This window comes from Meriones unguiculatus, chromosome 4 (genome assembly GCF_030254825.1).
Source record: "Meriones unguiculatus strain TT.TT164.6M chromosome 4, Bangor_MerUng_6.1, whole genome shotgun sequence".
NCBI lineage: Eukaryota > Metazoa > Chordata > Mammalia > Rodentia > Muridae > Meriones > Meriones unguiculatus.
In genome coordinates, this window is record NC_083352.1 from 6457521 (window position 1) to 6471403 (window position 13883).

The following is a 13883-nucleotide window of genomic DNA, read 5'->3' on the forward strand; positions in this document are numbered from 1 at the left end:
GGCAATGAAGGAAAAGATCAGAAACAAAAATATAAGCTTTCCTCTAGCCCCAGGGCAGCACAGGGCTTGAACATGTGGCAGCAGATAGGTCTTGATCCCTTCAGCAATAAAATAAAATAATAAATTAGTAAAATAAAATCTCCATCAGTATCCTTAATTTTACACTGTGGATGGGATCCAAGATAGAGGCGACCAGCAGGCAAGGTTTCTGAGAGGCAGAGTCTTTGAAACTCCGAAATTGGTGAGTGGAGGGGCAAGTGAAGACTGAAAATCAACATTGTGGCTTCCTGAAAGAGAGGGGACATCACAGGAGCAGAGAACATTTAGATTCAGGTGAGGTGTGGACTTCACTGGGAACAGAGAGGGGGATTTCCATTGTTCATGCCTTCCTCCTCCGTGGGGGGACCCACAGCACCTGTGAAGCTGAGCACAGAACTCACTGCCTGGAGACCAGAATTCCTGGCTCCTCAGTGGCAGCAGCCAGCTCCACCCACCTACTGAGTCCCGAATCCACAGTACCATCCTCCCGGATCCCATATCTGAGAGTGGCCATATGGACTCTGCAGGGAATTCCAGCCAGTGACTGTACAGTGGCAATCCCTCATGGCAAACAGATGGATAGCCACCATTTATTATTTCCCTAATAAATGAGACCCTTTGCCATTTTCTATTATTGATTATTTCCTAAGCAAATGTCTTCGGAGTTCACCCACCCCTCTTGGAGCACGTGTCAGGACTGTCTGTGTAAGGATGGGTGACATGCCGTTGTACGGCTGTACTGTGTTTAGTGCAGCTCCTGTGTGCATTACACGGAAAACAAAACTCTTAGAGCGTTTCACCCTGAAGAGACTTTTCCTAGACGAGCAAGTTGATCCTGCCATTGCAACTCAACGTTTGATCACTCACCGGCAACCTCACCTGTCTCAAACTCTCATTGTCAAGCTGACACGTTCCTCTTTAAGCTGTCTGATGTCTTTCCACAGCCAGCGAGCCCTCTATGGTGGCCCTGGTAGGAAACGGTCAGCTACATAGCGTTCCTGAAGATGGGAGACTTTGAACAATGGGAAGTGCCACTTGGAAAATGTGACCGAGAATGTGTGCTTGCTTTCTACAGTCGCCCTGAATACCTATTGTTCCCACAGGGTCAGCCAGGGCCAGTGGGCACTCAGGGGTACAATGGGCCCCCGGGGTTGCAAGGATTCCCTGGACTGCAGGGCCGCAAAGGAGACAAGGGTGAACGGGGAGCTCCAGGGCCAACGGGACCAAAAGGAGATGTGGTAGGTTGTATGGGTCCTGGCTGGGGTCCTCTGCCGTGGGTGGGCACTGGGGGTCCTGGCTGGAGTGCTCTGCCGTGGGTGGGCACTGGGGGTCCTGGCTGGGGTGGCACTGGGAGTCCTGGCTGGAGTGCTCTGCCATGGGTGGGCATTGGGGGTCCTGGCTGGGGTGCTCTGCTGTGGGTGGGCACTGGGCCTTTCTGTTTTTGTTAATTGTTCTGATTCTTCACAGGGAGCAAGAGGCGTCTCTGGATTCCCTGGTGCAGATGGAATTCCTGTAAGTGTTTGGGAAGATGAGAAGGTTAAACATTGCGTGTGTTCCGAGCAATGCATTTATAACTTAAAGAACCCTTTGAAATGAGACGGCTTTCCTCTGTTTATAGCATCAAACTGGGGTTGCAGGGTGTTCTCTGCACTGGGTTTTCTCCTCCTGGATTCCAGACAAACAATGGACAAAGTGTTTCCTTCCTGAAGGGTCTTACAGGCAGGGCTTCAGAACTGAGTTTACTTTGCTAAAACCAGACTTGTTAGCAGTCAGACAAATAGAGCATGATTCACAGATGGGCTGTAAAGAGTGGGTCTTGAGGACTCATTGCCACACGGAGCAATCTGAGTATAAAGTGGGCCAGCAAGTCCCCGGGTAGAGGAAGCCCACAGCAACTCTGCAGCTGCCAGATTCTTTGTCGTAGTTGCACATAACAGGGGCCAAAAGGAGAGTCACAGGCTTCTTGTCTGTCATCCCAGCACTTGGGAGAATAAGGCAGGAGGATTGCCCTGAGTTCAAGGCCAGCCTAAGAACCTATAGAATAGGTCACCTCCAACACACACAGAGAGGGGTGGTGGGAGGGGCATGGTTCCTTCATGAGAAAACTTCAAAATGCAATAAAAGTGTTTTTATAAGCTAGTTTACTTCTTTGACAAAAACAAAAGCAAAAAAAGCTGACTCACAGGATTCAGCCAGCAGATTCCCAGGGCAGGCTTCCTGGCCAGGGATGAGTGTGTCTATCCTGTCAGGCCTCCTTTGTCTGTTGCCATGCCTACAAGCATGGACCCTGTGGACTTCACCCATGTTCACAGATTGTGAACATTTGTCTTCTCTCTTTCCATGCACACACAGGGAGAGATGGGGTCCAGCTTCGCCAGCAGGGCTGGTTCCAGGAACAGGGAAGGGAAGGGAAGTCTGCCCTTTGCCTTCAGACCAGCATCCCCAGACTTGAAGGACGTGCAGCAGAGAGAGGGCAGCCATGCTTAGCAGAACATGAGTCCAGGTCCTCAGGTCACCCATAGAGAGGGCTCCAGGAGGCTTGGGGTCACACCATCCTATAGCCAGGAAGAAGACTTGGGGTCTTGGGAAATGGGCAGAGTGAAGAATCCACACAATTTTCAGAGATAAACACATCATAAAAATGTTTTACCACAAATAGCCTGAATCTAAATTGCCCATTTTTAAACTACTTCTTGGAACTCTGGATTGCCCAGAAGTTCTGTCTTGATGGTTTGGTAATCCAAGTTAACTAAGATAAAGGGACGTGATGGAATGGAGTGGAAACTGATGTGTCTCATCTTTGTTCATTTTCCATCTGTGTGTTTACTTCACATCAGAAGCCAATGATTACCACGTTAGAGGAGAGGCCTCACCATTTGCACAGTTTCAGTTCTGCCCACTGATGCCAGGGTCACTGCAGAGAACACAGCACAGATAATGTGGCCTGAGCTTCAGAGCTCATCAGTTGTGAATCTTGCTCTTAAGGGACTGCATTATGTTACATGTTCAAAGCTGTCTAAGGCGGCGTCTGTGAGGAGCTTAGATCTGTGTGCCATAGAAAGGGGTCTGACTAGAGACTGAAAGACAAACATGCAGGCTAGTGTGGCTTGATGCTCTCTTCAAAGCTCAGCTTCACACTAAGATCATGTTGGCTTCCAGCAACTTGTCATGGGTCAGTTCTAGGAGGGAACACAGTATGCAGTGGCCAGATGGGGAGACCTCACCCATGTGTTTCAGGGAAGTGCCGAAGGGTGGAGCCCATAGAGAGCCGATTCCTTGAGGCCTATCTGAAGGAATGGGTCCAGAGGCCTCTCTTGTCCTCACTTAGAAGCCAGCAGAGATCTCCAACAGGGAGTCCTGACTCACGCGCAGGCCAAAGCTACCTAAAGCAAGGAGATGCACTAAGAAAGAACATCCGTTTTAGTATTTTTCAGTATCGTTGTATGTGTGTGGTTCCCTCCCCCCTTCCCTTGCCAGGGTCTTAAGACTTTCTAAATTTCTCAAATGAAAAAATAAAAAGCATCCAAATGGCCTCCAAAACCACTTTGGAATGTATGTTCATTTCCAAGATACATCACTTACAGATATTTCCCAATTACAAAACCTGTACTTAAATGGGGACTGTTTAATACCAAAATAGGCTGTGTCCTAATGAAGCACAGATTGTAGGTAACTGGCTCTGCCCCATATGTCCGAAAGCTCAGTGCAGCCGGAGCCCTCTGCTCATTCCACGGCACTCGGTCATGTTGCCTCCCTGGTTGACATCTCTGAATGCCTTAGGGTTTTGATACTCATCCCTATAGCTAAAAGTTTTCCAGGCGTGGCAGTGCATGCCTGCCTGTAAGCTCGGCATTTGGGGGACTGAGGCAGGAGGATCTCAAGTTGGCATGCAGCCTAGGCTCCTTAGCGAGGCCGTGTCTCAGACAACGATGGGGCAATTAAAGCAAAGAGAGCTGACCCCGGCTCTGGCGTGTCAGCCACCTTTGAGATTTGGCCCCTCCAGCGTCCTGTTCACAGTTTAGTAAGGCTGGAAAAGCCATCTGACAGGTGCTTCAACTAGCTGGTGCAGGCTCCGAGGATCTCCTCTTCCCATTGCCTGCTGAGAGCCCCCTGAAGCAAGGCAGGGGAAGCCAAGTTCCTCAAGCCCAGGAGAAATGGCACCCGGCCCTTGCAGGTCATACCTGCTTAAGACACACCTACGTCTTGGCTTGTTTAATCTCTCGTTCCTTCCTTCCTCCATTTTTTTTGATACCTTTTCCTTGGACTTGTGCTAGGGTGTGGCCTCTGAAAACATTTACCACTGTTTTTTGGATCAATTATGTTAAAACTTGACGGCTCATTCATACATTGTCCTGCTTTCCAGGGGCACCCAGGGCAAGGTGGACCCCGAGGAAGACCCGGCTATGATGGTTGCAACGGGACCCGGGGAGACGCCGGTCCACAGGGGCCCACTGGATCTGGGGGCTTCCCTGGCCTCCCTGTGAGTATAAGCATGGTGACCTGCTCACCCCGGAATCTGGGCAGTGTGCACCTGCCAGTGTAACTGGACCAAACACAGTGTGGCCTTCACTCCATTTCCCAGGTTGAGCTCAGCAGGGCCACCTGCCAAGCCTTGTTCTTGTCATCATGGTTGATGGAAGATGATTTCCCATCCCCCACCCCCTTTTTGAAGCTAACTGGCCTGGGTTCAAGCAAGTTCATTATCCCTATCCTCAATTAGATAAAATGGCTTGGTGTCTATTCTTCCTCACTGTCTTCGAAGAATCATGCCATCACCTCCCATAATTCTAAGCCAAATGACAGTAAATGCTGTAATAATACAACTAAAACCAGGAAGCTTGCATCTTGTCCCACGTGTCAGTTGAGCCCTGAGGAATTGTATTTCTGGGGACCTGGAAGCAGTCGGGCTCTCTGGAGCCTACAGAGAGGCAGATGTGCAATAGAAATACATTTTCAGTACAGGAGCCTTGCTGTAACTGTCTGTTTTGTGACGTTGTTCTCGGGATCTTTGCAAAGAATCCTAAAATGCTCTTTCAGAGCTATTGTTTGCAAACGCAGGTTATGCTCGCATTTTTCACTGAGCCCTTGTATTGTGAGAACACACTGAGGCGAGAGGAAGCCGAGAGCAAGCAGCCTTCAGCCTGCAGATTGTCGGTGTCTCTGGCTGATGGCTCCTCCCTCCACCTTGCAGTGCCTGCTCAGCCTGGCTCTTTTTCGTGTGGTTCAGTGTTTCGGTGAATTGTATTACTTTTCTGTCAAAAATACCATGACCAAGAGACAGTTGCCAATGAAAAGTACTGATTAGATCTAATCTTCAAAGGAGGCATGCCCCTTACATCCGGCATAATTCAAGCCTCTCTCCTGTATTAAACAGCTCTGAGGGCCTCCCTGCTGTTGCTGTTAGGACTCCAGGACCATTATGCCAGGGGATGGGTACAGAGATTTGCTTGGGGTTCTGAAAACAGTTTAAATCCTATAAACTGTTTCCATTTTAGCTCTAAGTGTATGAAATAAAAGGCCTCATGTAGTTGGACCTTAAGGCAGTTGGCTTTGGAGGTGCCTACGTAACCCACAGGGACACTGGCATTGCAGACAGAAGCCGTCTGTGTCATCATGGCCGTGCTGGAAGATAACGGGCTCTTCTGTGTCCTTTTTCCCATGGTATATCTGCTAATTTAGGGGCCCCAAGGACCCAAGGGGCAGAAAGGCGAACCTTACGCACTCTCTAAAGAAGACCGCGACAAATACAGGGTATGTTTGCCGTAGGTGGGAGACGGAACTCAGCGATCCCATGTAAACTGTAAAGAAAGCCAGTTAGAAATTAACTCTGAGTGGAAGAAGGAATGCAGAGAGGGAATTCACAGATTCATGGGGTAACAAGGCTGTGATTAACTTGGGGTTGTCACGCTTCTGTGTGGGGTGTATTAGGTCTCCCCATGTTCTCAAAGCAACAGAACAAATAACTCAGTCTGGCAGGGCTTGTATGTTTCATGCCTCTTTCCAGCTCTGCCATAGAGGTAAATGCATCCAAAGATGCTTAGAACCAGTAACTCCAGGGGCTCAGGGGATGGCTCAAGAGAAGGCTTGGCCCGCAAGGGTAAGGCCTGCATTTAAATCCCAAAGCCCATGTAAAAAGCAAGGCATGGGATCTTATACTTAATCCCACGCTGAGGAGGTAGAGACAGCCAGATCCCTGCAGTTCAATAGCCGTGAAGCCTAGCCTACCTAGGAAACTCCAGACCCATGAGAGTTCGGATATCTCCTGAGGAATAACATTTGATATTGACCTCTGGTCTCACACGCATGTAATGTGCCTGCAGGAACTCATGCACGCATATGCATGCACACGGGCACACACACAGGTAATTCCTGATTAACCCTTGTTTCCTCTCTACCAGGGTGAACCTGGAGAGCCCGGACTGGTTGGCTACCAGGTGGGTATCATTTTCATTAGAGAACATTCCATGCAGAACTTTTAAGAACGCCTGGAGTAGACATGCCAGCCTGCCTGTCTTCAAGTCATGTTTTCTTTGTCCGTGCACAGGGGCCTCCTGGCCGCCCAGGGCCTATAGGACAGATGGGTCCCATGGGAGCTCCTGGAAGACCGGTAAGTCCCACTGCCCGATGTCAGGTCACCTGTGGATGCCCCTTTGTTACCCACTGAGTGCCATTGAGCCACAGGCTGCTTCTGGCTAGGGCCCCTCCCATCATGGATCAGCCCTCCAGGTTTCCTATTAATTATGTGACAAGAGGATCATCCCCCAGTAAAGCCAATCAACCTGGTCAACAAGAAAACTGATTTCCCCCTGGGACAGGCCATGTGTAACAGGGCCACTGCCGCTGTACAAAGGGAAGCATGAGGTGTCGTGTGTAGACTGTCCCACTGAGTGGAAGCCACAGGTCGTCCCTCCCTTCAACCAATGGCAACAGAAAGGCATGATGGGATTGAAGCAGAATGAGGGATTGAAGCAGAATGAGGGAAGGCTTGAAAGAAAGGGGCAGGAGGGGCTAATGCTCCCGAGGCCCTGCCTGCTCCCGCCACCACACTGAGCCCAGAGCACACCTCAGCCACCCGAGAAGGCTTCTGCCTCATTAGGAGCGTGCCTTGGCAGTGAGACAAAGAGGCCCTGGGTGACACACAAGAGGGTTTGGTCCAGGTGAGTGGCCTGGGGCCCAGAAGCTCATTCTCGGGACTCAGGCTGCTCCTGCATTCACGCAGCATGCCCGCAGCCGGGGACATTTGTGCAGCATGCTCGCAGCCTGGGAGGGGCATGGGTAGCCTCCTCTAGACGGTAATGATCAGTTGTGGTAACGATTCTCGTCTTTATAAAACCTTCGTCCAATGGAGGTTTTTTTCACCATGACACTGTGGCAGATTCAGCCAAGATAGAGACAGACGGATGAACAGTGCTCTCCCTGTTATGTAAACGAGTGGCTGGCCTTGAGTTTTCCTCTACTAGAGTTCAGAGGGGCTGCGGAGGCAGCCCAGTCAGTGACATGCTGCTGTGTAAGCATGAAGACCTGAGCCCAGTCCCCAGCACCACGTCACGCTCCTGTAACCGCAGGACTGAGATCGGGAGACAGAAGCATTCCTGAAGCCCACTGACCAGCCAGCCTTGCTAAGTTAGTAAGCATAGGTTTAGTGTGAGACCCTGTCTCAAAAAAAATAGGGTAGAGCATGGCCGAGTGATTGAGGAAGGCCTTCACACATGTGCACACACACACACACACACACACACACACACACACGCAGAAGAAAAGTATGCTGAATAAATAAATATGTGTCGTTCAGAGAACCTTGGGATGTACATATGCAGGTGCTTAGTCTGTGGAACTGACCTACAGATGCTCCGTCCGTGGCCTCTGTGAATGTGGCGGGGTCTTGTGGGGAGTCTCACAGCGGGGAGGGCAGAGAAGTCTGGCTGCAGTCATGGGGCCGGGACCTCACAGAGCTTACAGACAGGCACATCAAGGACGCGGGTGAAGTCACAGCCGTAAGCACACACGCAAACCAGGAACAGCTGTGCAGATAGCGGCCCATTCCGAGCACAGTGACCCGACCTTCCTCCTGGCTCTTCATCCCACCAAGCCAGATGTGGGAAGCTCTCAGGCAGCTCGAAGCAGGCAGTGGATGGTTTTCCCAGGGACTCCAAGCAGATGTCATCTGGGTCCCGGGAGGGAAAATTAAAAAACAGCTTATACATGTCTTTGTATTTCTGCAGGGACCGCCGGGGCCCCCTGGACCCAAAGGACAGCCAGTAAGTTGGTGGGGACAAGGGTGAGGAGGGGCTTTCTGATGGTTATTTCCGAATTCTTTGACCAGAGAACAGCTTAGGTGACAACTTTTTCTGATCAGGCTGACAGTTGTTGTGTAGTTTAAGACTTGATGCTTAGGAACAGATCCTGTAGTGTGTCTGAACACCTGGCCCAAGCCAGCACGAGGGCTCGGGGTGCTGCCCTTCACAACCCTGTGACACCTCTGTGGCTGTGTGCACACTTGTGAGCCGTAACGAAAACCGTGCATCGGGACAATCTGGGGGCAGCTTCTAGTTATCTGCAGGTACAATGTTCCAGGACTGGCAGGGCGACACTGTTCATTTAAGGGAAATAGGAGCCCTTTGTCCTAGCTGGATGCAGTGAGAGTCACTCAGAGCCTAACCTCAGCACTGGGGACAATTCCAGTGCTACTGAGTCAGGCTGGAGCCCAGAACCGGGCCACTTCCATGACAGGGTACCTGTGGTATAGGTGGAAGCACAACCAAGCATGTAGTTTGTTAGAACCTTGGAGAACAGAACCAGGGTTTATCATAACCCAGGAAAGTTGGACAGATGTCCAGACCCCGTAGTGTCAGTGAGGAAGATTCCTGATCAGAGACACCAGGCTCCAGCAGGAAGCTTGGAAGGGTATATCCACATGCGGGGCCTCATGTTCCCATGCCTGCTCCACACGCAGTCCCGTTCCTGTGACCCACCGACCTTGGCTGCCGCCCACCCCCAGGCCCCATAGGCTCCCATCCCCTGCAGCAAAGTTCCCAGCTGGATCTGGAACTTGAGGAGGCTCCTGGATACCCCCACTCTCCCCACACTCACCCCCATCAGACAGCCCTGAGCAGGCTGGGAAGGGCCTAGAGCCAAGGACAGCGGAAGCCGGCAGAGCTGCAGGGCCAAGGAAGCAGTGGCCCAGCCCAGGCTCTGGCCTCAGATCTCCCCTGGCTGCTGCAAATACAAACAGCCCCCTCACCCTGGGCCGAGAGTCACTTCCTGGCCACTTTGACAAGCATCTCTGAGCAGAGAGTGCTGTAGGGCCGCCATGCTGTGCTTTGATTTCAGCTCCCAGCCAGGTGGTGGAGCAGCCAAAGCAGAATTTAATTAAAGGTTTTGCTTTTATTTTCAAAAGCTATCTAAGCATTGGAGGAGGCCGGCGGCACAGTGTGGAGGGAGACTGGGGGGCCCTGTGTGACCCTTGCTCACTGTAGCACTAGAGAGACCCTGGGAAAAAGGAATGGCTGCTTGGGGACAAAAGGAAAGAGCGCTGTGTGAAAATGCGTGTGAATTTGTGGGGTGGCTCTCAGGCAGGGCTGACTCCAGCCCAGCTGCTCCTCAGAGGGACTGTAAGATAAACACTGGCCGAGACAAAGGCCTGACTTTGCCTCAGAAAACAATCCAAACAGCCACATAAATATGAGATGTTAAGGCCCCTAAAATCATTAAAAAGGAGTAAATGTTTATATGAAGTTAGGGTGGTTTTTATAAAAAATGAGATGAGCTGTGATCTACAGATACAGAGTCTGGGCCATTGTCTGGGCTGTACCTTACGTCAGCAGGCCCAGAACCTGGGGGGGAGCACCAGCCTCCCTCTGATGAGTGCTATAGGGCAGCTGACAGGATCCCTCTTGGCTCCACTGCTCACTCCTCAGGCCTTCCCTAGGCAGAGGACCAGGCAGAGCCTTTGGCTTCTAAAGTTCACCGAGACTGCAGCTTGGTCTCTTTTCTTCTAATTCACTGCGATTCTTACAAACTCACATACATCATCTCTGTTTCTAGGGCAACCGCGGACTTGGTTTTTATGGACAGAAGGGTGAAAAGGTAAAGAGACCCGATGGCTGGGACTAGTGACCAGCACCACCCAGGTCTCCAGGTGACCTGCAAACACACGGTGCACATAAGGTCGTGATCAAATGCCAGGTCGCCTGCACTCCAGGGACAGCTGTGGCTCAGGGAGACATGAGTGTGAACTGCCCGGGTAGGCATAGATTCTGACAGGGACACGACACTTCCACACAGCTTCAGGACTGGAGCGGGGGTGTCCCCCGAGGAGCGCCTTCTAATGTGTGGGATCCAGACAGGGTTAAAGGGAACTGAGGTGAAGCCTGACCTGGAACCACGCCAGGGGGCAGACCACATGGCTGCCCTGGCTGAACTCAGTTGTGATCTGAGGTTGGTGACTTCTCTCACCTCCTCCTGCGACCCTGCCAAGGCCCAGGAGCCGAGGAGAGCCCGGCACCCACCCCAGCAGCCATGCTCACACATACCACACCCGTCCCTCCCGCTCTGCTGTCGCTTTGTGGGCGCCCTGCCTTTTCACTGAATCCCATAAATGAAAATCAGAATTCCCAGAACACTAAGGGGAAAAGATCAAAACTTTTCGTGAAAATGTGAAGTCCTCAACAGTGAAATACCCCATAAGAGTTAGGTAAAATCAAAGGAGGGAGAAAGCAGGAGTGGGAGGGGATGGTCAGTCGGGGACTGTGGAGATGAAGGTGAGGTCTTCATTCCTCGGTCACTGACGGGCATGCCAGAGCCCTCACAGGTACACACTCTTTGAGTGTGTAAGCAATGCTCAGAACACACGGAGGCCCTCAGAAGCTGACTCAGCACGTGGTCTGCAGCCACTCCTGCTACACCACAGCTGAGCTCAAACTTACAGTGTTATCTGTAAAAAAATAATGGCAAAAAAAAATCATTCGGGCTCTTTTGTGTTCGTCAGTTTCTGAAGGAGAGAGGGCATGACTGAGGCATCGCTGGCATCGCTGCTCACACAGAGCAGTGCCTGCTGCCACGGGCACTGCCCCCTCGAGATAGGTCGTCTAGCCTTTGCTCTTCAGCATACACAGCACCATTGGCTTGTGCTCACGCCTGCCATCTCTCGCTTCAGACCTGGTTACTTCCTTGCATGGAACTCTGTCAAATCTTCTGTAGCCACAAAACCTGGTGCAGTGTGGAGTCATGAGTGACCTCTGTGACCTCAGCGTATAAACGATAAACAGTCAATGAAGGAGGTTTGGTTTGCATCACTTTAGGTTATCATTATTTTGGTGTGGTTGTTTTGCTGGCATCCAAAACATGCAGGCATCCAAAACAAAGCAGTATGTGTGGCAAGAACGCGCAGGCACTCGTTCTGTGCTCTGTGTCTGATTCAAACTGTCACTTTTGCCACCTGCAGGGTGACATAGGACAGCCAGGACCCAACGGAATCCCATCTGAAACCACCCATGTTGGGCCCACGACAACAACATACCACCCAGATATGTACAAGGTAAAGGAGTGGCCACTCCCAGCTGACCTAGGGGAAGGATGCTATGCATTGTAAAGCATTCTATGCAGCAGCTGCATCCCAAGAAGGGAAAGACCTCTCTGCCACCTTGGGGGAAAACCCAGATTTTGCACCAGGAGGGACTGCGTGCCTCCCTCCAGCCTGCAGGGGGCGGTAGTGAGCTGCAGCAGCCTGAATGTTGGCGCCAAAGATGGGCCAAGGACCTGCCAGTCCAAAAAATAAAAATAAAAGTTGAGTGAAGAAAGTCTACACCGCTTTTAAAGCTACTTTGGCTTGAGATACTTTGTGTTCCAACTGCCTTTTCTTAAGCAGACTGGGTGCAGTCATTTGAGGGCCTTCAAGGGTGTGTCCTCCCACCGTGGGACAAACGCGTGAGAGCTACGTGTGTGCTCAGAAGTGCCTGTGCCCTGTTGCTGGTGCAGATAACTGCTCAGGTGGAAGGGAGAAAGGCTTCCCGGCACGCCACAAACCACATAAGAGTTCATTCATCCTGTGAAAATAAAAAAAAAAAAAAAAGATTTAATTTTGAAGCTGCAGCATTTAGGGGTTATTGCTTACTGGGACTTATGTCAAGATTGCTTGAGATCTTATCAAATTCTTTTTAGCCTTGTATCCTAAGCCAGGAGTGGCGTTTAGGTATTGTCAGTCTCAAAGGTGTGACACATTTCCCGCGTGTTCTTTACAGGGTGAAAAGGGAAGCAAAGGAGAGCAAGGGATAACAGTAAGTCCCTCCTGTGACCGCCCCATCCGAGGGGCCCTGTTGGGGGGTGGGGGTGCTCTGTCTTAGCCTGGGGTATCTCTAGGCAGGAAGGTGTGGTGGCTTCACAGCGCGCTTTGTTGAGTAATAGGGATAATTAGCACGGTTTTAGCACTGTCTGAAGCTGTAAGCTGAACATGGCCGTGTGTGAGTGAGGGGTGGGGGTGACGGGCCGACTCTGGGCCAGGGGGTTGCTGCCACCCTGTTTATCCGTTTGAGTCCCTTTCCTGGTTCTCCCTTGCCTTCACTCACGCTGTGGTGATGGCATGTGGTGTCATGGGTAAAGGTGATCAGCACGCAACCCTGGGCCGGCTCTGCCCCCACACTCCCTGTCCCAGCCTCCTGTCACGGAGCAGCCTGAGGAGGCTGCAGAGGGGCCCACTGGTGGGCTCAGCTCCAGGCACCCGTCACGTTCTGGTGTCTCTCTCCTAGGGCATATCGTTGAAAGGCGAAGAAGGCATCATGGGATTCCCGGGGATACGGGTAAGCCACGCTCTTTATAACCATGCTTGTCTGTCTAGTTGGCTTTTGGCTTTTTAAACAGATTTTCTTTTTTTAGATCAGTCTTTAGGGTCACAGAAAAACTGAGCGAAAAGTAGAGCTTTCCCATAGCCCTCTGGCCCCACCCTGGGCACAGCCAGATGGCTGGGCATACGCCACCAGGGACATCCCTCAGGTGCATTTGCTGCCGTGCTCGCCCCGTGCTGAAACTTTTAAGACACTGTAACTGCCCTGGAGGTTCCTCCTGGGATGAGGCCTGACTGGTCTTTGTAACGGACCACAAAGAGTAATCTACACTACATCTTCATTTCTGGTCACCCAGAGAGTCCAATGAAAGTGTCCCTCACGGGAGGCTCACTGGTAAGAGGCAGGTGTCACCTTCAGAACTGTGAGCGTCAACAGCCACCTCAGCACCCGGGTTGAATGTGGCCACATGCGCCTGCTCTTCCAAGCCCTGAAATCAGAGGGCTGTGTCGGGTCGTTGGTCCTGTCAGGCAGGCTGCTGGGGAACTCGGTCACCTGTCCCAAACTGTTCATTGCTTGTGTTTTCTATTCAACACAGGGATACCCTGGTGCTGATGGAGAAAAAGGAGTCTTTGGACAGAAAGTAAGTCTGTAGCACACGATGTGGGCTGTCCTGTAAATTCAGGGACCGCCCCACCTGGGCTTTGGGGACACATGCTATTTTCTGAGATGCACTGGTTATATAGGTGAGGTTGTAGGCCCAGGACAGTCCCTAGTGCCGCTCGGACTTTGTCTCAGCTTTGCTCATCGGTCTGTTGGTTCTTCCACAGGACTCACCCGAGGCTCTGTCACTAGGTCCCCAGCCCCAAGCCTCCCCTCCCCTCCCCTGTGGCATTATCACTCGTGGGCTGCCAGTGGGGTGATTGAGATCCCCCTCTATTTCCTCGCTATCTATACACACTCTGGTTCTTGCCTGTGTTTCACAATAACCTGGTTGCTCTCCCCTGTGCTCTGACACAGTTCTGGCTATTTAAAAGAAGAAGAAAATGTGTGAGAGAAATTTATACA

At 51.4% G+C, this 13883-nt stretch overlaps 1 protein-coding gene across 1 annotated transcript in view; it reads left to right on the top strand.

Moving 5' to 3' along the window:
* Col4a2 (collagen type IV alpha 2 chain) overlaps nt 1-13883 on the top strand; it is a 128847-nt gene that overhangs the window by 79610 nt on the left and 35354 nt on the right. Inside the window, exons 5-16 of the mRNA XM_021637530.2 lie at nt 1143-1277; nt 1507-1551; nt 4403-4519; nt 5719-5790; nt 6438-6473; nt 6584-6646; nt 8262-8297; nt 10084-10125; nt 11483-11575; nt 12279-12314; nt 12783-12833; nt 13414-13458. Coding sequence (XP_021493205.2) covers nt 1143-1277; nt 1507-1551; nt 4403-4519; nt 5719-5790; nt 6438-6473; nt 6584-6646; nt 8262-8297; nt 10084-10125; nt 11483-11575; nt 12279-12314; nt 12783-12833; nt 13414-13458 — 771 coding nt within the window. The remainder of the gene's footprint in view (nt 1-1142; nt 1278-1506; nt 1552-4402; nt 4520-5718; nt 5791-6437; nt 6474-6583; nt 6647-8261; nt 8298-10083; nt 10126-11482; nt 11576-12278; nt 12315-12782; nt 12834-13413; nt 13459-13883) is intronic.